Below are 22,919 nucleotides of genomic sequence, written 5' to 3' on the forward strand. Positions count from 1 at the left end.
AAAGACCGGGTCCCGTAAGTGGGACACACTTACCACCTCCCGAAGGCCCTCCCGGGTTTTTTGTTTACATTTTTTCAACTTTTTCATCATTTACCATCCACTTGGATTATGATTGGGAATAGTAACCTGTGCAGAGCACAGTGAGCCCGCAAGTGTACACATTTTCACTAAGCTCAGATATGGTGAAACATACAAATTAACCACCACCCCACAAAAAAAACAACAACTTGTTGACCTTCTGACCCTGTCATCATTTTCTAATGTCTAACTTGTCCATGTCGACATTTTGACCCTGTTGAACTTTTGGGGTCGACTAATTGGCTGTATGTATTTTACTGTAGGTCTATTGCACCACCTGTAGTAGCCCAAGTATCTGGTCTTTAGGTCGACATGGTCACTCTGTTGACATGGCAAAGGTCGACATGAGTATTAAACTTAAAAAAGAAAACCTTCCATACTTTACGATCCACGTGGACGATTGGGAATAGTAACCTGTGACGAGCATAGCAAGACACCTTGCCCAGGGGGACATGGTGCACTAATTGGGCTTCCCGGCCACTTTACGAAGAAAACTATATCAATTTTTTTTTTTAAACTCATGACGACCTTGTCACTGTCTACCAATAGTGGTTGACCTAATGACTGTCAACCTAGTTACTGTCGACCCAACTAACCACACCCGGGCCGTAGCCCATAGGGCCCCTCGTTCTGAACCTGAGACCTGCCCAATTGCTTTCTGGGCACAGATAGTTTGCCGCATTAGCTTGCTGGACACAGATGGCAGCAGTGCCGCTGGCTATACAGAAGGCTGGGTAACAAACAACAGGCGGCTGCTGGAACAGAGAGGGCGGCCGCAGGCTTCTCCCTGCACTGTTTACACCGGCGAGTCAGTGACCGTTCCGACCTGGCTCCGTCCTGACAGAGGGAGAGATCCGCTCTGCTCTCCAGACCCCCAGCTTGCGCCGCATGACGCTTAGCATACGGCAGCGTTTAGTTCCCTTCCTAGAGAGGACCTTTCCCATAAGCCCCTGGGTCCATGTCACAAACTATTTAGAATAATAACCTGGAGCGAGCGACAGTTGACTGACGTGGACGATAAATCGCGCCGTGCTGATGGGCGGTATCTAATCTATAGGAAACGTCAGTGCAGCGCGACTTTAAGTCGCGTCACGTATACAGTGCCGGCCGAGCGACTCGCTCGAAAAATAAAGCATGGGAGCGGCGCACTGTTCTTAGCTGGAGGAAGTGCTGCTAGTGCAGGCGGCTGGTGCAGTGTATAAGATGCAGGTTGGCCCCTTCCTCTTTTACGTCCACTCATGGTAGTGCTCAGCCAGTGTGCGCTCCCAGCTGCAGCTGTGTATGCTGTGCTCAACTCAAGTGGCGGAATGAGACTTAGCTGCACTGTAACCCAATAATGATGGTTGGGGCAGACACCTGTTCCCGCTGTATGTTGGTGACGCAGTTTACAACCACGCTGCAGCTTGCATGCCCTGTCTATCATTCTTCATACACTTCACCGTGGATTTATGGACTTTGCTTACTTGTTTGAACATTTAACTTACAATATGGTGAAGCAGATAGTTATATGACCCTATCCTTACAACGTAGCATGGTACACAGGTTGTGTGACTCTACCATGGTACAAAGTGCCTCTCTACTGGTTCCAGGAGTGTTGTGCTGTAAGTAAGGTGTTGCTCTAAATTTCTGTTGTGACTGAATAATCACCAGAACCTTCAGATAAAATTAATATAGAGAACTGCAGATGTCAGCACATATTTGTACTTGTTTCATAACTCAGTGGAACTGCCAAATGTGGAAGGGGATTCGGTCGTTAGGTTGACATGGTCATTAGGTCGACAGGTCAAAAGGTCGACACGAGTTTTTCGGGTGTAGTATGGTATGCCGGCGGCCGGGCTCCTGGCGACTGCTGGCATGGTGGAGCGCTACGCTATTTATTCTCCCTCCAGGGGGGGGTCGTGGACCCCCATGAGGGAGAATATGTGTCGGTATGCCGGGTGTCGGGATTCCGGCGCCGGTTTACTGTGCGCCGGGATCCAGACATTCGGCAACTTGAAGACCACCCAGTTTTTCATACTTGACGATCGACGTGGACTACAATTGCGAACGGTAACCTGCGCAGCGGAGCGAGGCACCTTACCCGAAATTCTGCGAAGGGACACGGTGCACTAACTGGGGTTCCTCGTCACTTTACGAAGAAAACAACACCTTTTGACCTGTCGATCTAGTACATGTCGACCTAATGACCATGTCGACCTATTGCCCAGTCGACCTAATGCATGTCAACCTTTCATGGTCGACCTTATGACTAACGACCCATACCCCCTTGGATATGGTATACTTTGTTGACATGTTTGATGAAATTTCGACCCAATTACATTTTTGACAAAATGTCCCTGGTGATCTAGTGGTGACTTACCTGGTATGACGGTTCCAGCAGCGTCTACTGGGTTCGGCGTCAGGCTGATGATGTGCGGCTTCCGACGGTTTAGTATGACTTATCCAAACCTTTAAAGCAGGGTACACACTAGATAATTTTTTTGACGATAAATCGTCCACATCGTCCAGTATGTACTAGAGATGAGTGGATTCGGTTTTACTCGGATCTACCCGGTTCTCAAAATGGCATCTTATTGGCTCACGGATTTCTCTTGTTTTGGATAGCCAGCATCTTGCTGTTTTGAGAACCGAGTAAAACCCGAACCCGGTCATCTGTAGTATGTACGCACTATTACGAGTTACCGTGAGTCTTTCGTCGCGCCTTTTGGTCAGCCCTACATGCTGCTCAATCTGAGGCTGTATTTAACGATGTTTAGCACATCGCGCAGTGTGTATGCACTACCTACATATATACCTGATGTATTATTAACTACCGAACGTCACATAATATATCATTCGGTCGTTAGCAAGATTGCACAGTGTGTATGCACTATGGGGGTCATTCTGAGTTGATTGCTCACTAGCAGTTTTTAGCAGCCGTGCAAATGCATAGTCGCCGCCCACTGGGGAGTGTATTTTCGCTTTGCAGGAGTGCGAACGCCTGTGCAGCAGAGCGCCTGCAACACATGTTGTGCAAAACAAGACCAGCCCTGTAGTTACTTATCCTGTGCGATAATTGCTGCGACAAGTGACACAGTAATGACGTCAGATACCCGCCCAGCAAACGCCCGGCCACGCCTGCGTTTTTCCAAACACTCCCAGAAAACGGTCAGTTGACACCCATGAACGCCCTCTCCCTGTCAATCTCCTTGCCTTCGGCTGTGCGATTGGAATCGTCGCTATAACCAGTGCAAAACCATAAAGGACTTCGTACCCGTAAGACGCGCGTGCGCATTGCGGTGCATGCGCAGATTAGCCGTTTTTTTTTCAATGATCGCTACGCAGCGAACAATGGCTGCTAGCGATCAACTCGGAATGACCCCATATATTGTTTGCCCGGGAGTTCAAGGGAAATCTTTGACAATGTTGCATTGTTTGTCCGTCATCTAGTGTGTACCCAGCTTAAACCTTCCCCATAGTGCCTAACCCTAACTTCCCCTCCTGTGCCTAACCCTTGCCTCCTGTAGTCTAACCCTAAGCCTTCACTGCCGGTCCATGCAGAATGTTGACATTTTACCTGCCGACACATCTACATTTCAGTAATATCGACAATATGACTACATCACATGTATACATTTGCAACTTTGATCTTTCCAACTATCCCAACTCCATAGCAATACCCGTATTAGGAGCAACATTTTCTAGATTACTCTAACATGGTTGTTGAAATTTTTCATGCTTATTTTTAAATTGCTTATAATGTTAATTGTCCCATTATCAACATATACGAGCTGGTGATTAGATTCCTGCCTACATGTATAATTTCTCCATCAGGCAGTAATTCCACATTGTGAGCCTTATTCTGAGTTGTATGCTATTGCTATGTCAGTGTCAGACGTAGTTATGCCTTTTTTTTTTCACGTGGGTGTCTGTTCTTTGCGCATTCTGACGCATGGCTATACACCATGGTAGGACTTTGTTGCGGCATTTGCATAAAGTCGTAGATGTTCCACAGGCGAAAGATGCAGACAATTATGCAGCTCCCACCCAACTCAGACTCGGGCCTTTTGTATTTTAGTGTAGGTTTTTTTTTTAATGACTACTGTTCAGTAGTGCAATCTACACTTGTTCACTCTGTCTAATAATCTTCTGGATGCTACTCACCTCTATTATTTCTATTGCAGTTTTAGACTCTGTTGAATATTTTATTGTTTTGTCTGTTCCTTTTCCTTAGAAGAACATTTAACCCAGGGGTCGACAACTTTTTGTAAAATCTAGAATCCAGCTTAAAAATGTTGGAGCCAGCACATCCTGTCTGACCAAAATATATGAAAACTTGTATAGACCACCACACGTGCCCCTTCAATGTCCTTAGATGCCACCATTACTTTCCCTGGCCCCCAATTCATAGAGGGGTATTCATTTAGGTGTAAAGAAATATTGGGAACGAAAACGGATGTTTTTCCCAGTGTTTCCCCAATATTTTTCTTCAGGCTATCCAATTTGGTCGCCTGTCAGAAAAAAAAACTATTCTCCTGAAAACACACTGGTTCAGTGAAACCTGCGTGTTTTCGGTAAAACAGCGGCTGTTTTCAGGTATTTGGTTTCGCCTGAGGCAGGTGAAACAAAATCCTCCAATAAGCTGTGGCTTGCGCCGGCTTATCGGGTCTAATTGAATAGCCCCTGGCAGTACAATTCCCTGAGATCAATGATCAACAATAACAGCCCATTTTTTTATTGCACGTAATTGAGTTCCTCTATAAGTAGTCTTTGCATACACTTAGCTGGGTACACACTAGACTACACGATATGTCGTGTGATCCGCTCATGAAATAGCTTGGACCGTACAACTTCTGTTGATAGCTGCATAGCACACAAGCAGAATTTACAATCTCCCCAGAGTTGGGCCGTGGTGGAAAATAAACCCATGACCTAATTGCTGTGAGGCAGTAATGCTAACACCATGCTTGCTGTCCGATGGAATATACATGCTAATCCACAGCTAAACCTATTGTATACATGGCATTGGGGTCGATTCAATTCAGCAACAGTTGAATAGCGCCAGGAATTATCTCCCGACGCTATTCAATTCAGCTAAAGTTAAGTCGGAGAATGCCCGTTCTCGCCGACTTAACAGGTAGTTTTGTCGGGAGAACGAGCATTGTCCGACTTAACTACCCACGGCAATGCTGATTCCCGAAAGAATCAGCCTCGCACCGGCCGCGCGGCAGCTCTTTTGTTGGTTTTCTTCTCTCACCCCCCGGGGCTGAGAGAAGAATTCCCGACAATTGAGGGTAATTAGTCGCTGTATTGAATAGCGCCGGGAGCTAATTCCCGGCGCTATTCAACTGTTGCTGAATTGAATCAACCCCATTGTCTACTTCGTCTGGGTTAGAATTATCACCCTAATCACTGGTAACCTTTCACAGATTTTCTTGCTTTAATTGCTTCTCCATGGCAAATTTCTATGTGGTATGGTTTTCTGAGCCTTCTAATTTAATGATGCTCATACTGGCCCTGTCACTGTACATTTTCTCTCTCTTGAGTAAAGGATTTTCTGTACTCGCTCAGAGACTGTCATTCCGCGTTGCTACTGCCTTTTTGTTGGTGTCGTTAGTCACAGGTGTCTGGGCACAGTGATGGTCTACACCCATAACCTATTGGCAGACACTACGATGATATGTGGCAGTGGTGTCCGATGGTGGTTAGTCCACATGGCAGATCAACTTAACCAAGTGATTATTTTATTAACCAGGTAACAGCAGGTAGCATGGATTATCAGTAATATGCAGCAGGTACTGGATGCAAAGATATCCAGTTGCAGTCTGGAGCAAACAGGCTATACTAAGCATCGTGTACCCTTGCATACACTCATATACTGCAGTGGGGGCAATGGAATCTGTAATATACTAAGCAGTGGTGGCACTGTGGGATCTCTGTTGTTGTACAGTATATTGCTTCTACTATGGAGGGGCACTGATACTTTGGACGGAGCAGGGGGAAAGTTGGGATAAAGCTGCGTATGTGCAATGGCACAGGTCAGAGGTTTTGCTTCCTGGAGGTTCTGGGTACTAGAGCCTGGTGGCTCTATACAACTGCTGAATTTGATGCACACAGGGGAGGTGCATCGACGCTTGACTGACTTGTTTCACAATAGGTTATAGCAGGAAGGTTTTTTTGGTGGATTCCAATGGTACATAGAAAAATAAGTTCAGGAATGCCTTGAAGGGAGCTGGGGGAGGGGGGCAGAGATGGGCAGAGCTACAACAGAATTGATCTCACTAATAATTACATTGGCACACACACATACAGTGCTCCAGCTGTATCATTGCACCAATCACTATTCACCTATCATTGGCCCTCATTCAGTTTGTATCGCCATTTGCAGAAGAGCGCACAGTGCATACGTACGCATTCACAATGTCAGCGCATCCCTAAGGGAGCTGTCACATGATGACTGTTTTGCTGTTAGTAGGTATACAGCATATTAGCGATTGGCTATAGTCATCCGGGTGTGAATGTGACTGGTGACTAGTAGTACGGTATATGCTCACACAACAACATTATTATGCAGTACAACTTCTCCAGTCGTTTGGGATGAAATCCCTATCAAATTACATCCCATATGTACAGTCCACACACAAACTCACATATTTGCTCTTTCTTCACTTTCACATCCCCCTGACCCTTGGCTAACATTGCTTTGTGACCATATCATACATCCCATTAAGAACCTTTGCAATCTGGTTGGACCATTATGCAGTAGGTAGCATCTATCCTTGTGTATCAGTGCCTAATTCGTTATAGATTGTAAACCTTGTGTTTGTTCTATTACTATTGTTGCAATTGTAGAGTGCAACGGAATATGCTGTTAATAAATAAATAATAATAAATGTGCTGCCATGATTTAATAAGGTAAAGGTAATGTATCTGAAATATCACTGCGGGCAGACCATAACATTATTTCCGTCCTAACGTACAGTGCAGTCGAGTTACTCATGCACTCATGTAACACCACTGGTGACGGGTATGGTATGGCTGACCGGCAGTCAGGAGACCGCTGGTCAGCATACCGACGCCGGGATCCCGGCGGGGAGGAGCGAGTGCAGCAAGGGCTCGGTGGTGACATGGGGTCGCCACGGGTTCTGTTCCCACTCTATGGGTGTTGTGGACACCCACGAGTGGAAATAGTCCCTGTTGGCCTGCATGCCGACCGGGCGGGATGTTGGTGGAGGTCATGTAACCGTCGGTCTCCCGACCACCGGTCACATGAATACCACCCCTAAGCTAACACCACAGGTTATCCAATTGGCTGAAAGCTGTCTTCCTGCCTTGTGACCCCAGTCATCTAATTGGTGACGTTAACGGAGTGTATGGCTGGGCATTTCACAGTATCCTAGTTCACAGGTTCCCTGGGTGAAGCAGTGTCCAGGTAAATGTTTAACTATTTGAGTTTCTTTAGTTATCAGCCTTTAGACACACAAGGATGATCACAGGTGCTGGCTCTGAGATCTGCTCTGCCGGAGCAGGGGAAACGGGAAAGCCAGTATAACGCCATCTGAAGAGCTCCCTTTGGTATTTTTTGTTTACATTTTTTTGAAATAAATGTGAGCAGATCACATTTTACATTACAAATATGGAAATGCGGTCTGATTACTAAAACAAAAGGTGACTTTAAGGGCTTCAAGGAGAATTTTACATATTCTCCAACTGCCCATTAGTACATTTGTGTGATACTAAAATAATATGTATAGAGTGGGAAAACACCCATTGTCACATTATTTTAGTAAAAAAAATATTGATCAATATACTTTTCATTATTTTCCAGAAAATGTTTGTAATCCATAGGCTATGTACATTATCCCACGTAGTCTCTTGATGGTGTCACTTTTCTTTTTTCTAGTGAGGTTACCACTCTGAAGATGACTCTTCCACCCCCAGATCCAAAATTTGACCTGAGAGGTGCTAGTGGAGAAATCAGTTGCCTGCATTTCAGTTGTAACGTTGATAAACCATGTCCTCCACTTCTATTTTCAGGGTGAGTAATATTAACGTTCTGATTTATTATAGAGTAGCTGTCACAAACATGCAAGTAAGAACGGTCCAATGATTGTATAGGTGTGTACCCAGCTTACGTTAGAGAAGGTAACGACATAACATGTTTGTTGCGCTGATCACCACATAAATACATAACTTTTAATTGTGCTTTTTATTTTATATTTGCAAAAACCCTTCTTAAAACTATGCAGCCATTTCATAAAAGCACAACTGTAGTTTCAGAAGTTGTGCTCTAATCTAAGTGACTGCATTTAAAGGCTACCTTGTGACCGGACCCTATTGCTGAATAGCGAGATCTTTTGATTTTGTCCGGCTATAGGTATGGCCGATAGGAACCTGATGCTGTCACTTGGAGATTGGGCTGAACAGCACGCTCAATTAAAAAATTAATTAATAAACAAAAAATATATAAAATAATATAATGTTTTTATTCTGTTACTTTTTATTCCTAGATCCTCCAGTGGACAGATTCACGTGTGGAATCTAAATACGCGTAGAGCAGAGACTGTGCTAAATGGACATAATGGCAAGTCAGTCTACTGGATCCATACTCTTCATAATAGAGACAGTCTCATGAGGTAAATCCATGCATACGCTGAAGCTGTCACTTTACTTTCTACTGTCCATCGTCCTGTAAATTGAGTTGCAGATGTATACTTCTTTATCCACCAGTTTTTGACAAGGAGATACGTTCTGCAGTTGTACATAATATAATTTCTCTATCGTCCTAAGTGGATGCTGGGGTTCCTGAAAGGACCATGGGGAATAGCGGCTCCGCAGGAGACAGGGCACAAAAAAGTAAAGCTTTACTAGGTCAGGTGGTGTGCACTGGCTCCTCCCCCTATGACCCTCCTCCAGACTCCAGTTAGATTTTGTGCCCGAACGAGAAGGGTGCAATCTAGGTGGCTCTCCTAAAGAGCTGCTTAGAGAAAGTTTAGTTTAGGTTTTTTTTCTTTACAGTGAGTCCTGCTGGCAACAGGATCACTGCAACGTGGGACTTAGGGGGAAAGTAGTAAACTCACCTGCATGCAGAGTGGATTTGCTGCTTGGCTACTGGACACCATTAGCTCCAGAGGGATCGAACACAGGCCCAGCCGTGGAGTCCGGTCCCGGAGCCGCGCCGCCGACCCCCTTGCAGATGCTGAAGCGTGAAGAGGTCCGGAAACCGGCGGCTGAAGACTCCTCAGTCTTCATAAGGTAGCGCACAGCACTGCAGCTGTGCGCCATTTTCCTCTCAGCACACTTCACTGGGCAGTCACTGAGGGTGCAGAGCGCTGGGGGGGGGCGCTCTGAGAGGCAAATATAAACCTTATACAAGGCTAAAAATACCTCACATATAGCCCATAGGGGCTATATGGAGATATTTAACCCCTGCCTGACTGGAAAAATAGCGGGAGAAGAACCCGCCGAAAAAGGGGCGGGGCCTATCTCCTCAGCACACGGCGCCATTTTCTGTCACAGCTCCGCTGGTCAGAACGGCTCCCAGGTCTCTCCCCTGCACTGCACTACAGAAACAGGGTAAAACAGAGAGGGGGGGCACATTAATGGCTATATATATATATATTAAAGCAGCTATAAGGGAGCACTTAATATAAGGATATCCCTTGTATATATAGCGCTTTGTGGTGTGTGCTGGCAGACTCTCCCTCTGTCTCCCCAAAAGGGCTAGTGGGTCCTGTCTTCATTAGAGCATTCCCTGTGAGTTTGCGGTGTGTGTCGGTACGTGGTGTCGACATGTATGAGGACGATATTGGTGTGGAGGCGGAGCAATTGCCAAATATGCAGATGTCACCCCCCAGGGGGTCGACACCAGAATGGATGCCTTTATTTGTGGAATTACGTGATGGTTTATCTTCCCTTAAACAGTCAGTTGAGGACATGAGGCGGCCGGACAATCAATTAATGCCTGTCCAGGCGCCTCAAACACCGTCAGGGGCTGTAAAACGCCCTTTGCCTCAGTCGGTCGACACAGACCCAGACACGGGCACTGATTCCAGTGACGACGGTAGAAATTCAAACGTATTTTCCAGTAGGGCCACACGTTATATGATTTTGGCAATGAAGGAGACGTTACATTTAGCTGATACTACAGATACCGTAAAACAGGGTATTATGTATGGTGTGAAAAAACTACAAACAGTTTTTCCTGAATCAGAAGAATTAAATGACGTGTGTGATGAAGCGTGGGTTGCTCCTGATAAAAAGTTGATAATTTCAAAAAAGTTATTGGCATTATACCCTTTCCCGCCAGAGGTTAGGGCGCGCTGGGAAACACCCCCTAAGGTGGACAAGGCGCTCACACGCTTATCCAAACAAGTGGCGTTACCCTCTCCTGAGACGGCCGCACTTAAGGATCCATCAGATAGAAAGATGGAAGTTATTCAAAAGAATATATACACACATGCAGGTGTTATACTACGACCAGCTATAGCAACTGCCTGGATGTGCAGTGCTGGAGTAGTTTGGTCAGAATCCCTGATTGAAAATATTGATACCCTAGATAGGGACAATGTTTTACTGTCGTTAGAACAAATAAAGGATGCATTTATCTATATGCGTGATGCACAGAGGGATATTTGCACACTGGCATCTCGGGTGAGTGCTATGTCCATTTCAGCCAGAAGAGCCTTATGGACACGACAGTGGACAGGCGATGCGGATTCAAAACGTCACATGGAGGTTTTGCCGTATAAAGGGGAGGAGTTATTTGGAGTTGGTCTATCAGACTTGGTGGCCACGGCTACTGCCGGGAAATCCACTTTTTTACCTCAAGTCACTCCCCAACAGAGAAAGGCACCGACCTTTCAACCGCAGCCTTTTCGCTCCTACAAAAATAAGAGAGCAAAGGGCTTGTCGTACCTGCCACGAGGCAGAGGAAGAGGGAAGAGACACCAACAGGCAGCTCCTTCCCAGGAACAGAAGCCCTCCCCGGCTCCTGCAAAAACCTCAGCATGACGCTGGGGCCTCTCAAGCGGACTCGGGGACAGTGGGGGGCCGTCTCAAAAATTACAGCGCGCAGTGGGCTCACTCGCAGGTAGACCCCTGGATCCTGCAGATAATATCTCAGGGGTACAGGTTGGAATTAGAGACGGATCCTCCTCATCGTTTCCTGAAGTCTGCCTTACCAACCGTCTCTTCCGAAAGGGAGAGGGTGTTGGAAGCCATTCACAAGCTGTACGCTCAGCAGGTGATAGTCAAAGTACCCCTATTACAACAAGGAAAGGGGTATTATTCCACTCTATTTGTGGTACCGAAGCCGGATGGCTCGGTAAGGCCTATTCTAAATCTGAAGTCCTTGAACCTCTACATAAAAAAGTTCAAGTTCAAGATGGAGTCACTCAGAGCAGTGATAGCGAACCTGGAAGAAGGGGACTTTATGGTATCCTTGGACATCAAGGATGCGTATCTACACGTTCCGATTTACCCCGCACACCAGGGGTACCTCAGGTTCATTGTTCAAAACTGTCACTATCAGTTTCAGACGCTGCCGTTCGGATTGTCCACGGCGCCTCGGGTCTTTACCAAGGTAATGGCCGAGATGATGATTCTTCTTCGAAGAAAAGGCGTATTAGTTATCCCATACTTGGACGATCTCCTAATAAGGGCAAGGTCCAGAGAACAGCTGGAGACAGCTTTAGCACTATCTCAAGAGGTGCTAAGACAACACGGGTGGATTCTGAATATTCCAAAATCCCATTTAATCCCGACAACTCGTCTGCTGTTCCTAGGAATGATTCTGGACACGGTTCAGAAAAAGGTTTTCCTTCCAGAGGAAAAAGCCAAGGAGTTATCCGATCTGGTCAGGAACCTCCTAAAACCAGGAAAAGTGTCAGTACATCAATGCACAAGAGTCCTGGGAAAAATGGTGGCTTCTTACGAAGCAATTCCATTCGGCAGATTCCATGCAAGAATATTCCAAAGGGATCTGTTGGACAAATGGTCAGGGTCGCATCTGCAGATGCACCTGCGAATAACCCTGTCACCAAAGACAAGGGTGTCACTTCTGTGGTGGTTGCAGAAGGCTCACCTATTAGAAGGCCGCAGATTCGGCATTCAGGATTGGATCCTGGTGACCACGGACGCCAGCCTGAGAGGCTGGGGAGCAGTCACACAAGGAAGAAACTTCCAGGGAGTATGGACGAGTCTGGAAAAATCTCTTCACATAAACATTCTGGAACTAAGAGCAATCTACAATGCTCTAAGCCAGGCGGAACTTCTCCTGCAAGGAAAGCCGGTGTTGATTCAGTCGGACAACATCACGGCGGTCGCCCATGTAAACAGGCAGGGCGGCACAAGAAGCAGGAGTGCAATGGCAGAAGCTGCCAAGATTCTTCGCTGGGCGGAGAATCACGTGATAGCACTGTCAGCAGTGTTCATCCCGGGCGTGGACAACTGGGAAGCAGACTTCCTCAGCAGACACGATCTTCATCCGGGAGAGTGGGGTCTACATCCAGAAGTCTTCAACATGTTAATAGACCGTTGGGAAAGACCAATTGTAGACATGATGGCGTCTCGCCTCAACAAAAAACTGGACAAATATTGCGCCAGGTCAAGAGATCCACAGGCAATAGCTGTGGACGCACTGGTAACTCCTTGGGTGTACCAGTCAGTGTATGTGTTTCCTCCTCTGCCGCTCATACCAAAGGTATTGAAGATCATACGGCAAAGAAGAGTAAGAACAATACTAGTGGTTCCGGATTGGCCGAGAAGGACTTGGTATCCGGAACTTCAAGAGATGCTCACGGACGAACCGTGGCCTCTACCTCTGAGAAGGGACCTGCTACAGCAGGGTCCCTGTCTTTTTCAAGACTTACCGCGGCTGCGTTTGACGGCATGGCGGTTGAACGCCAGATCCTAAAAGGGAAAGGCATTCCAGAAGAAGTCATTCCTACCTTGATTAAGGCACGGAAGGAAGTCACCGTGAAACATTATCACCGCATTTGGCGAAAATATGTAGCGTGGTGCGAGGATCGGAGGGTTCCGACGGAGGAATTCCAACTGGGTCGTTTCCTACATTTCCTGCAATCAGGATTATCTATGGGTCTCAAATTGGGATCCATTAAGGTTCAAATTTCGGCCCTGTCAATATTCTTCCAAAAAGAATTGGCCTCTGTCCCTGAGGTCCAGACTTTTGTCAAGGGAGTACTGCATATACAGCCTCCTGTGGTGCCTCCGGTGGCACCGTGGGATCTAAATGTAGTTTTAGATTTCCTCAAATCCCATTGGTTTGAACCATTGAAAAAGGTGGATTTGAAATATCTCACATTGAAAGTGACTATGTTACTAGCCCTGGCCTCTGCCAGGAGAGTATCTGAATTGGCGGCTTTATCTTATAAAAGTCCTTATCTAATCTTCCATTCGGATAGGGCAGAACTGCGGACTCGTCCGCATTTTCTCCCTAAAGTGGTATCAGCATTTCATCTGAACCAACCTATTGTGGTGCCTGCGGCCACTAGCGACTTGGAGGACTCCAAGTTGTTGGACGTTGTCAGAGCCTTAAAAATATACATTGCAAGGACGGCTGGAGTCAGAAAATCTGACTCGCTGTTTATATTGTATGCACCCAACAAGTTGGGCGCACCTGCTTCTAAGCAGTCGATTGCTCGTTGGATTTGTAACACAATTCAACTTGCACATTCTGTGGCAGGCCTGCCACAGCCTAAAACTGTAAAAGCCCACTCCACAAGGAAGGTGGGCTCATCTTGGGCGGCTGCCCGAGGGGTCTCGGCATTACAACTCTGCCGAGCAGCTACGTGGTCGGGGGAGAACACGTTTGTAAAATTTTACAAATTTGATACCCTGGCAAAGGAGGACCTGGAGTTCTCTCATTCGGTGCTGCAGAGTCATCCGCACTCTCCCGCCCGTTTGGGAGCTTTGGTATAATCCCCATGGTCCTTTCAGGAACCCCAGCATCCACTTAGGACGATAGAGAAAATAAGAATTTACTTACCGATAATTCTATTTCTCGGAGTCCGTAGTGGATGCTGGGCGCCCATCCCAAGTGCGGATTATCTGCAATACTTGTACATAGTTATTGTTAACTAATTCGGGTTATTGTTAAGGAGCCATCTTTAAGAGGCCCTTTCTGTTGTCATACTGTTAACTGGGTTTAGATCACAAGTTGTACGGTGTGATTGGTGTGGCTGGTATGAGTCTTACCCGGGATTCAAAATGCCTCCCTTATTGTGTATGCTCGTCCGGGCACAGTACCTAACTGGAGTCTGGAGGAGGGTCATAGGGGGAGGAGCCAGTGCACACCACCTGACCTAGTAAAGCTTTACTTTTTTGTGCCCTGTCTCCTGCGGAGCCGCTATTCCCCATGGTCCTTTCAGGAACCCCAGCATCCACTACGGACTCCGAGAAATAGAATTATCGGTAAGTAAATTCTTATTATTTAAATATTTAAAAAAAAATACTTTTTAAACTGTATTAAAAAAAAGAATAATTAAAAAAAACAATGTTATGAACGATTTAGAAGGGCAAAATAGTCCGTTAAGGGGTGTATTCAATAATTGTCGGAAGCTGCCGTCGCCTCCAACAGGTTTAGGTGGGAAGAAGCTCCGACCTATTTAATAGGGAGCCGTTTTTTCCGACAAGTTGGGAATTCCCGACTTGTTGGAAAGTTGTCGGAATGCATGCAGATCAGCGACTTCAGCCGATCCGCGTGTATTGTCGGAAGCGCGGCCAAACCTGACAGGTTTTAGCCCAGTTTCCGACAATGTCAATCCGACTTTAAAAAAAATCGGATTGCCATTGTCGGGGCCGGACCAAACCTATCAGGTTTGGCCCTGCATTGAATACTGACCTGTCGGATCCTTTCCATTGGAAAGGATCTGACAGGTATTGAATACAGCCCTAAGTGATTAACAGATATCTTTGGTAAGCTTTTTTCAACACCAAAACTATTATAATAAATGTAATAATAATAGCGTAAAGCGTTTATTCCTGTGCAAACTACTGGGTGCGCTGCAGTTAAGTTGGCCAAAAGCCCTACAGATCTGCTTTCATCTCTGCACATGCTGGGAGCGGCCCAGCACAGAGCGAGGCCGTCCCCTGATGTGTCCGCAATTAGATTGAGGACACATCGGAACTAAGGTTGACCCCTGGCGCTGTCAGGCGGTGCGCAGCCATTTTCTCTCTTACGTCCTATGGGATACTGGGAATCCAATTAGTACCATGGGGTATAGACGGGTCCACTTGGAGCCATGGGCACTATAGAAGTTTTATTACGTGTGCTGACTACTCCCTCTATGCCCCTCCTACCAGACTCAGTTTAGAAAATGTGCCCGGAGGAGCCGGTCACGTCTCTACGGACAACAGAGGTTGGGGAGCAGTCACCCAGGGGGTAAGGTTTCAGGGAAGATGGGAAAAGGTTCACGCAATCCTCATTGCTTTGGACTGACAATGAAGGGCCTGGTATGCGGATCTTCTTGAGATGCTGATCCAAGATCCGTGGCCTCTGCTCTTCGAGAGGATCTTCTGCAGCAGGCCCCGTTCGTCTATCCAGACTTACCACGCCTACGTTTAGCGGCATGGAAGTTGAGCGGTTGATTCTAGCCAGAAGAGGGATTCCTGACAAGGTCATACCGACTGTGATCCAAGCCAGAAAGGGGGTAACGTCTAAACATTACCATCGTATCTGGAAGAAATATGTCTCTTGGTGTGAGAGAATATTCTACGGTGGAATTTCATCTGGGACATTTCCTGCTTTTTCTGCAGTTGGGAGTGTATGTGGGCCTACGCCTAGGCTCCATTAAAATTCAGATTTCGGCCTTGTCTATTTTCTTTCAGAAACAATTGGCTTCTCTTCCTGAGGTCCAGATGTTCCTGAAAGGTGTTCTGCACTTACAACCTCCCTTTGTGCCTCCGACGGCACATTGTGATCTCAATTTGGTGCTGCAGCTCCTTCAATCGGACTGGTTTGCACTGTTTCAGGAGGTAGACATAAAGTACCTTACGTGGAAGGCCGTCACACTGTTGGCCTTGGCTTCAGCAAGACGTGTGTCGGAGTTGGGGGCGTTGTCTTACAACAGCCCCTACTTAATTTTCCATGAGGACAGAGCTGAACTCAGAACTCGTCAGCAATTTCTTCCTAAGGTGGTGTCCACGTTTCACATCAACCAACCTATTGTGGTTCCGGTTGTTACAGACGCTTCTGCGACTTCAAAGTCTTTGGCTGTTGTAAGGGCTTTGAAGTTCTATGGGCGTCATTTCGACCAGATCGCACGCTGCAGTTGTTCTCAGTGGTGCGATTGGGTCTGATCTGCGCATGCGCCGCGACCGCAATGCGCAGGCACGTCGCTGCCCGGTGACGGGAAATGCCGGGCAGCGCGGGACCTTACGAAGAAGGCGATCGCAAGGTGATTGACAGCAAGAAGGCGTTTCTGGGTGGCAACTGACTGTTTTCTGGGAGTGCCGGGCGTTTACAGGGCGGGTGTCTGACGTCAATTCCGGGACCTGACAGGCTGAAGTGATTGCAGTAAGTTCAGAGCTACTCAGAAACTGCACAAAAACTTTTGCACAGCTCCCTTGCACAAGCGATCGCACACTTGCTATGCTAAAATACACTCCCCCATAGGCGGCGACTATCTGATCACACTGCTGCAAAAAACTGCTACCGTGCGATCAACTCGAAATGACCCCCAGTGTGAGGAGAACAGCTTGTCATAGGAAATCGGACTCGCTGTTTGTTCTCTATGATCCCAGTAAGATTGGTTGTCCTGCTTCGAAGCAGTCAATTGTACGCTGGATCAGGCTCACTATCCAGCATGCTTATTCCACGGCAGGTTTGCCAATCCTGAAATCTGTTCAAGCACACTCTACTAGGTCGGTGGGTTTCTCTTGGGTGGCTGCCCGGGGCGTCTCTGCTTTACAACTCTGCTGAGCAGCTACTTGATCGGGTTCGAACACGTTTGCTAAGTTTTACAAGTTCGATACCTTGGCCTCTGAGGACCTTCAGTTTGGTCAATCAGTTCTGCAGGAACCTCAGCACTCTCCCACCCAGTTTGGGAGCTTTGTTACTTCCCCATGGCACTAATTGGATTCCCAGTATTCCCTAGGACACAAGAGAAAATAGGATTTTAATTACCTACCGGTAAATCCTTTTCTCGTAGTCCGTAGGGGATACTGGGCGCCTGCCCGGTGCTTCATTCTTCCTGCAAGATTACTTGGCTCAGTAATGTTGTTTGGTTCAGCTGTTGCTGTCCCTGTTTGCAAGTTTGGTTAGTATGGCTTTCCTCTTGTTCTGGTTGTGCTGGTTCGAATTCTCACCACTTTCCTTTTCTATATCCTTCTCTCAAAGTATGTCCATCTCCTCGGGCACAGTTTCCTAGACTGAGTCTGGTAGGAGGGCATAGAGGGAGGAGCCAGCAACTTCTATAGTGCCCATGGCTCTAAGTGGACCTGTCTATACCCCATGGTACTAATTGGATTTCCAGTATCCCCTACGTATACGAGAAAAGGATTTACCGGTAGGTAATTAAATCCTATTTTCTCTGACGTCCTAAGTGGATGCTGGGGACTCCGTCAGGACCATGGGGAATAGCGGCTCCGCAGGAGACAGGGCACAAAAGTAAAAGCTTTAGGATCAGGTGGTGTGCACTGGCTCCTCCCCCTATGACCCTCCTCCAAGCCTCAGTTAGATTTTTGTGCCCGGCCGAGAAGGGTGCAATCTAGGTGGCTCTCCTAAAGAGCTGCTTAGAGTAAAAGTTTTGTTAGGTTTTTTTATTTTCAGTGAGTCCTGCTGGCAACAGGCTCACTGCATCGAGGGACTTAGGGGAGAGAAGTGAACTCACCTGCGTGCAGGATGGATTGGCTTCTTAGGCTACTGGACACCATTAGCTCCAGAGGGAGTCGGAACACAGGTCTCACCCTGGGGTTCGTCCCGGAGCCGCGCCGCCGACCCCCTTGCAGATGCCGAAAAGTGAAGAGGTCCAGAAACCGGCGGCAGAAGACTTTTCAGTCTTCATAAGGTAGCGCACAGCACTGCAGCTGTGCGCCATTGTTGTCAGCACACTTCATAGCAGCGGTCACTGAGGGTGCAGGGCGCTGGGGGGGGGCGCCCTGGGCAGCAATGATAGTACCTTATTCTGGCTAAAAATACATCACATATAGCCCCTGGGGGCTATATGGATGTATTTAACCCCTGCCAGGTCTCAGAAAAACGGGAGAAGAAGACCGCCGAAAAGGGGGCGGGGCCTATTCTCCTCAGCACACAGCGCCATTTTCCCTCACAGAAATGCTGGTGGGAAGGCTCCCAGGCTCTCCCCTGCACTGCACTACAGAAACAGGGTTAAAACAGAGAGGGGGGGGCACTTATTTGGCGATATGACTATATATATTAAAATGCTATAAGGGAAAAACACTTATATAAAGGTTGTCCCTGTATAATTATAGCGTTTTTGGTGTGTGCTGGCAAACTCTCCCTCTGTCTCCCCAAAGGGCTAGTTGGGTCCTGTCCTCTATCAGAGCATTCCCTGTGTGTGTGCTGTGTGTCGGTACGTGTGTGTCGACATGTATGAGGACGATGTTGGTGAGGAGGCGGAGCAATTGCCTGTAATGGTGATGTCACTCTCTAGGGAGTCGACACCGGAATGGATGGCTTATTTAAGGAATTACGTGATAATGTCAACACGCTGCAAGGTCGGTTGACGACATGAGACGGCCGGCAAACCAATTAGTACCTGTCCAGGCGTCTCAAAACACCGTCAGGGGCGTTAAAACGTCCTTTTACCTCAGTCGGTCGACACAGACACGGACACTGACTCCAGTGTCGACGGTGAAGAAACAAACGTATTTTCCTTTAGGGCCACACGTTACTTGTTAAGGGCAATGAAGGAGATGTTACATATTTCTGATACTACAAGTACCACAAAAAAGGGTATTATGTGGAGTGTGAAAAAACTACATGTGGTTTTTCCTGAATCAGATAAATTAAATGAAGTGTGTGATGATGCGTGGGTTTCCCCCGATAGAAAATTATTGGCGGTATACCCTTTCCCGCCAGAAGTTATGGCGCGTTGGGAAACACCCCTTAGGGTGGATAAGGCGCTCACACGCTTATCAAAACAAGTGGCGTTACCGTCTCCAGATACGGCCGCCCTCAAGGAGCCAACTGATAGGAGGCTGGAAAATATCCTAAAAAGTATATACACACATACTGGTGTTATACTGCGACCAGCGATCGCCTCAGCCTGGATGGGCAGCGCTGGGGTGGCTTGGTCGGATTCCCTGACTGGAAATATTGATACCCTTGACAGGGACAGTATTTTATTGACTATAGAGCATTTAAAGGATGCATTTCTATATATGCGAGATGCACAGAGGGATATTTGCACTCTGGCATCAAGAGTAAGTGCGATGTCCATATCTGCCAGAAGATGTTTATGGACACGACAGTGGTCAGGTGATGCAGATTCCAAACGGCACATGGAAGTATTGCAGTATAAAGGGGAGGAGTTATTTGGGGTCGGTCCATCGGACCTGGTGGCCACGGCAACAGCTGGAAAATCCACCTTTTTTACCCCAAGTCACATCTCAGCAGAAAAAGACATCGTCTTTTCAGCCTCAGTCCTTTCGTCCCCATAAGGGCAAGCGGGCAAAAGGCCAGTCATATCTGCCCAGGGATAGAGGTAAGGGAAGAAGACTGCAGCAGGCAGCCCATTCCCAGGAACAGAAGCCTTCCACCGCTTCTGCCAAGTCCTCAGCATGACGCTGGGGCCGTACAAACAGGTGCGGTGGGGGGTCGTCTCAAGAGTTTCAGCACGCAGTGGGCTCACTCGCAAGTGGACCCCTGGATCCTACAAGTAGTATCCCAGGGGTACAGATTGGAAATTCGAGACGTCTCCCCCTCGCAGGTTCCTGAAGTTTGCTTTACCAACGTCTCCCTCCGACAGGGAGGCAGTATTGGAAACAATTCACAAGCTGTATTCCCAGCAGGTGATAATCAAAGTACCCCTCCTACAACAAGGAAAGGGGTATTATTCCACACTATATTGTGGTACTGAAGCCAGACGGCTCGGTGAGACCTATTCTAAATCTGAAATATTTGAACACTTACATACAAAGGTTCAAATCAAGATGGAGTCACTCAGAGCAGTGATAGCGAACCAGGAAGAAGGGGACTATATGGTGTCCCTGGACATCAAGGATGCTTACCTCCATGTCCAAATTTGTCCTTCTCACCAAGGGTACCTCAGGTTCGTGGTACAAATCTGTCACTATCAGTTTCAGACGCTGCCGTTTGGATTGTCCACGGCACCCCGGGTCTTTACCAAGGTAATGGCCGAAATGATGATTCTTCTTCAAAGAAAAGGCGTCTTAATTATCCCTTACTTGGACGATCTCCTGATAAGGGCAAGGTCCAGAGAACAGTTGGAGGTCGGAGTAGCACTATCTCAAGTAGTTCTACGACAGCACGGGTGGATTCTAAATATTCCAAAATCGCAGCTGTCTCCGACGACACGTCTGCTGTTCCTAGGGATGATTCTGGACACAGTCCAGAAAAAGGTGTTTCTCCCGGAGGAGAAAGCCAGGGAGTTATCCGAGCTAGTCAGGAACCTCCTAAAACCAGGAAAAGTGTCAGTGCATCATTGCACAAGGGTCCTGGGAAAAATGGTGGCTTCTTACGAAGCGATTCCATTCGGCAGATTTCACGCAAGAACTTTTCAGTGGGATCTGCTGGAAAAATGGTCCGGATCGCATCTTCAGATGCATCAGCGGATAACCCTGTCTCCAAGGACAAGGGTGTCTCTTCTGTGGTGGCTGCAGAGTGCTCATCTACTAAAGGGCCACAGATTCGGCATTCAGGACTGGGTCCTGGTGACCACGGATGCCAGCCTGAAAGGCTGGGGAGCAGTCACACAAGGAAAAAATTTCCAGGGAGTGTGATCAAGTCTGGAGACTTCTCTCCACATAAATATACTGGAGCTAAGAGCAATTTAAAATGCTCTAAGCTTAGAAAAACCTCTGCTTCAAGGTCAGCCGGTATTGATCCAGTGGGACAACATCACGGCAGGCGCCCACGTATACAGACAGGGCGGCACAAGAAGCAGGAGGACAATGGCAGAAACTGCAAGGATTCTTCGCTGGGCGGAAAATCATGTGATAGCACTGTCAGCAGTGTTCATTCCGGGAGTGGACAACTGGGAAGCAGACTTCCTCAGCACGACCTCCACCCGGGAGAGTGGGGACTTCATCGGGAAGTCTTCCACATGATTGTGAACCGTTGGGAAAGACCAAAGGTGGACATGATGGCGTCCCGCCTGAACAAAAAACTGGACAGGTATTGCGCCAGGTCAAGAGACCCTCAGGCAATAGCTGTGGACGTTCTGGTAACACCGTGGGTGTACCAGTCGGTGTATGTGTTCCCTCCTCTGCTTCTCATACCTAAGGTACTGAGAATTATAAGACGTAGAGGAGTAAGAACTATACTCGTGGCTCCGGATTGGCCAAGAAGGACTTGGTACCCGGAACTTCAAGAGATGCTCACAGAGGACTCATGGCCTCTGCCGCTAAGAAGGGACTTGCTTCAGCAAGTACCATGTCTGTTCCAAGACTTACCGCGGCTGCGTTTGACGGCATGGCGGTTGAACGCCGGATCCTAAGGGAAAAAGGCATTCCGGAAGAGGTCATTCCTACCCTGGTCAAAGCCAGGAAGGAGGTGACCGCACAACATTATCACCACATGTGGCGAAAATATGTTGCGTGGTGTGAGGCCAGGAAGGCCCCACGAAGAAATTTCAACTCGGTCGATTCCTGCATTTCCTGCAAACAGGAGTGTCTATGGGCCTCAAATTGGGGTCCATTAAGGTTCAAATTTCGGCCCTGTCGATTTTCTTCCAAAAAGAATTGGCTTCAGTTCTTGAAGTCCAGAAGTTGTCAAGGGAGTACTGCATATACAACCCCCTTTTGTGCCTCCAGTGGCACTGTGGGATCTCAACGTAGTTCTGGGATTCCTCAAATCACATTGGTTTAAACCGCTCAAATCTGTGGATTTGAAATATCTCACATGGAAAGTGACCATGATGTTGGCCCTGGCCTCGGCCAGGCGAGTGTCAGAATTGGCGGCTTTGTCTCACAAAAGCCCATATCTGATTGTCCATTCGGACAGGGCAGAGCTGCGGACTCGTCCCCAGTTTCTCCCTAAGGTGGTGTCAGCGTTTCACCTGAACCAGCTTATTGTGGTACCTGCGGCTACTAGGGACTTGGAGGACTCCAAGTTGCTAGATGTTGTCAGGGCCCTGAAAATATAGGTTCCAGGACGGCTGGAGTCAGGAAAACTGACTTGCTGTTATCCTGTATGCACCCAACAAACTGGGTGCTCTTGCTTCTAAGCAGACGATTGCTAGTTGGATGTGTAGTACAATTCAGCTTGCACATTCTGTGGCAGGCCTGCCACAGCCAAAATATGTAAATGCCCATTCCACAAGGAAGGTGGGCTCATCTTGGGCGGCTGCCCGAGGGGTCTCGGCTTTACAACTTTGCCGAGCTGCTACTTGGTCAGGGGCACACCCTGGCTGAGGAGGACCTGGAGTTCTCTCACTCGGTACTGCAGAGTCATCCGCACTCTCCCGCCCGTTTGGGAGCTTTGGTATAATCCCCATGGTCCTGACGGAGTCCCCAGCATCCACTTAGGACGTCAGAGAAAATAAGAATTTACTTACCGATAATTCTATTTCTCGTAGTCCGTAGTGGATGCTGGGCGCCCATCCCAAGTGCGGATTGTCTGCAATACTTGTACATAGTTATTGTTACAAAAATCGGGTTATTATTGTTGTGAGCCATCTTTTCAGAGGCTCCGCTGT

General features: G+C 47.6%; 1 protein-coding gene across 3 annotated transcripts in view; it reads left to right on the forward strand.

Annotated features, from left to right (window-relative positions):
- Nucleotides 1–771: 771 nt before the first annotated feature.
- Nucleotides 772–22,919, forward strand: part of GNB1L (G protein subunit beta 1 like) — a 122,215-nt gene continuing 100,067 nt past the window's right edge. Inside the window, exons 1-3 of one of the 3 annotated variants that reach the window (XM_063964753.1) lie at nt 772–1,679; nt 7,961–8,095; nt 8,568–8,693. In XM_063964753.1, the coding sequence (XP_063820823.1) occupies nt 7,980–8,095; nt 8,568–8,693 (242 nt within the window). In that variant the 5' untranslated portion in view covers nt 772–1,679; nt 7,961–7,979. The remainder of the gene's footprint in view (nt 1,680–7,960; nt 8,096–8,567; nt 8,694–22,919) is intronic. The other 2 variants (XM_063964752.1, XM_063964751.1) reach the window with 2 other exon arrangements.

Source organism: Pseudophryne corroboree, chromosome 1 (assembly GCF_028390025.1).
Source record: "Pseudophryne corroboree isolate aPseCor3 chromosome 1, aPseCor3.hap2, whole genome shotgun sequence".
Classification (NCBI taxonomy): Eukaryota; Metazoa; Chordata; class Amphibia; order Anura; family Myobatrachidae; genus Pseudophryne; species Pseudophryne corroboree.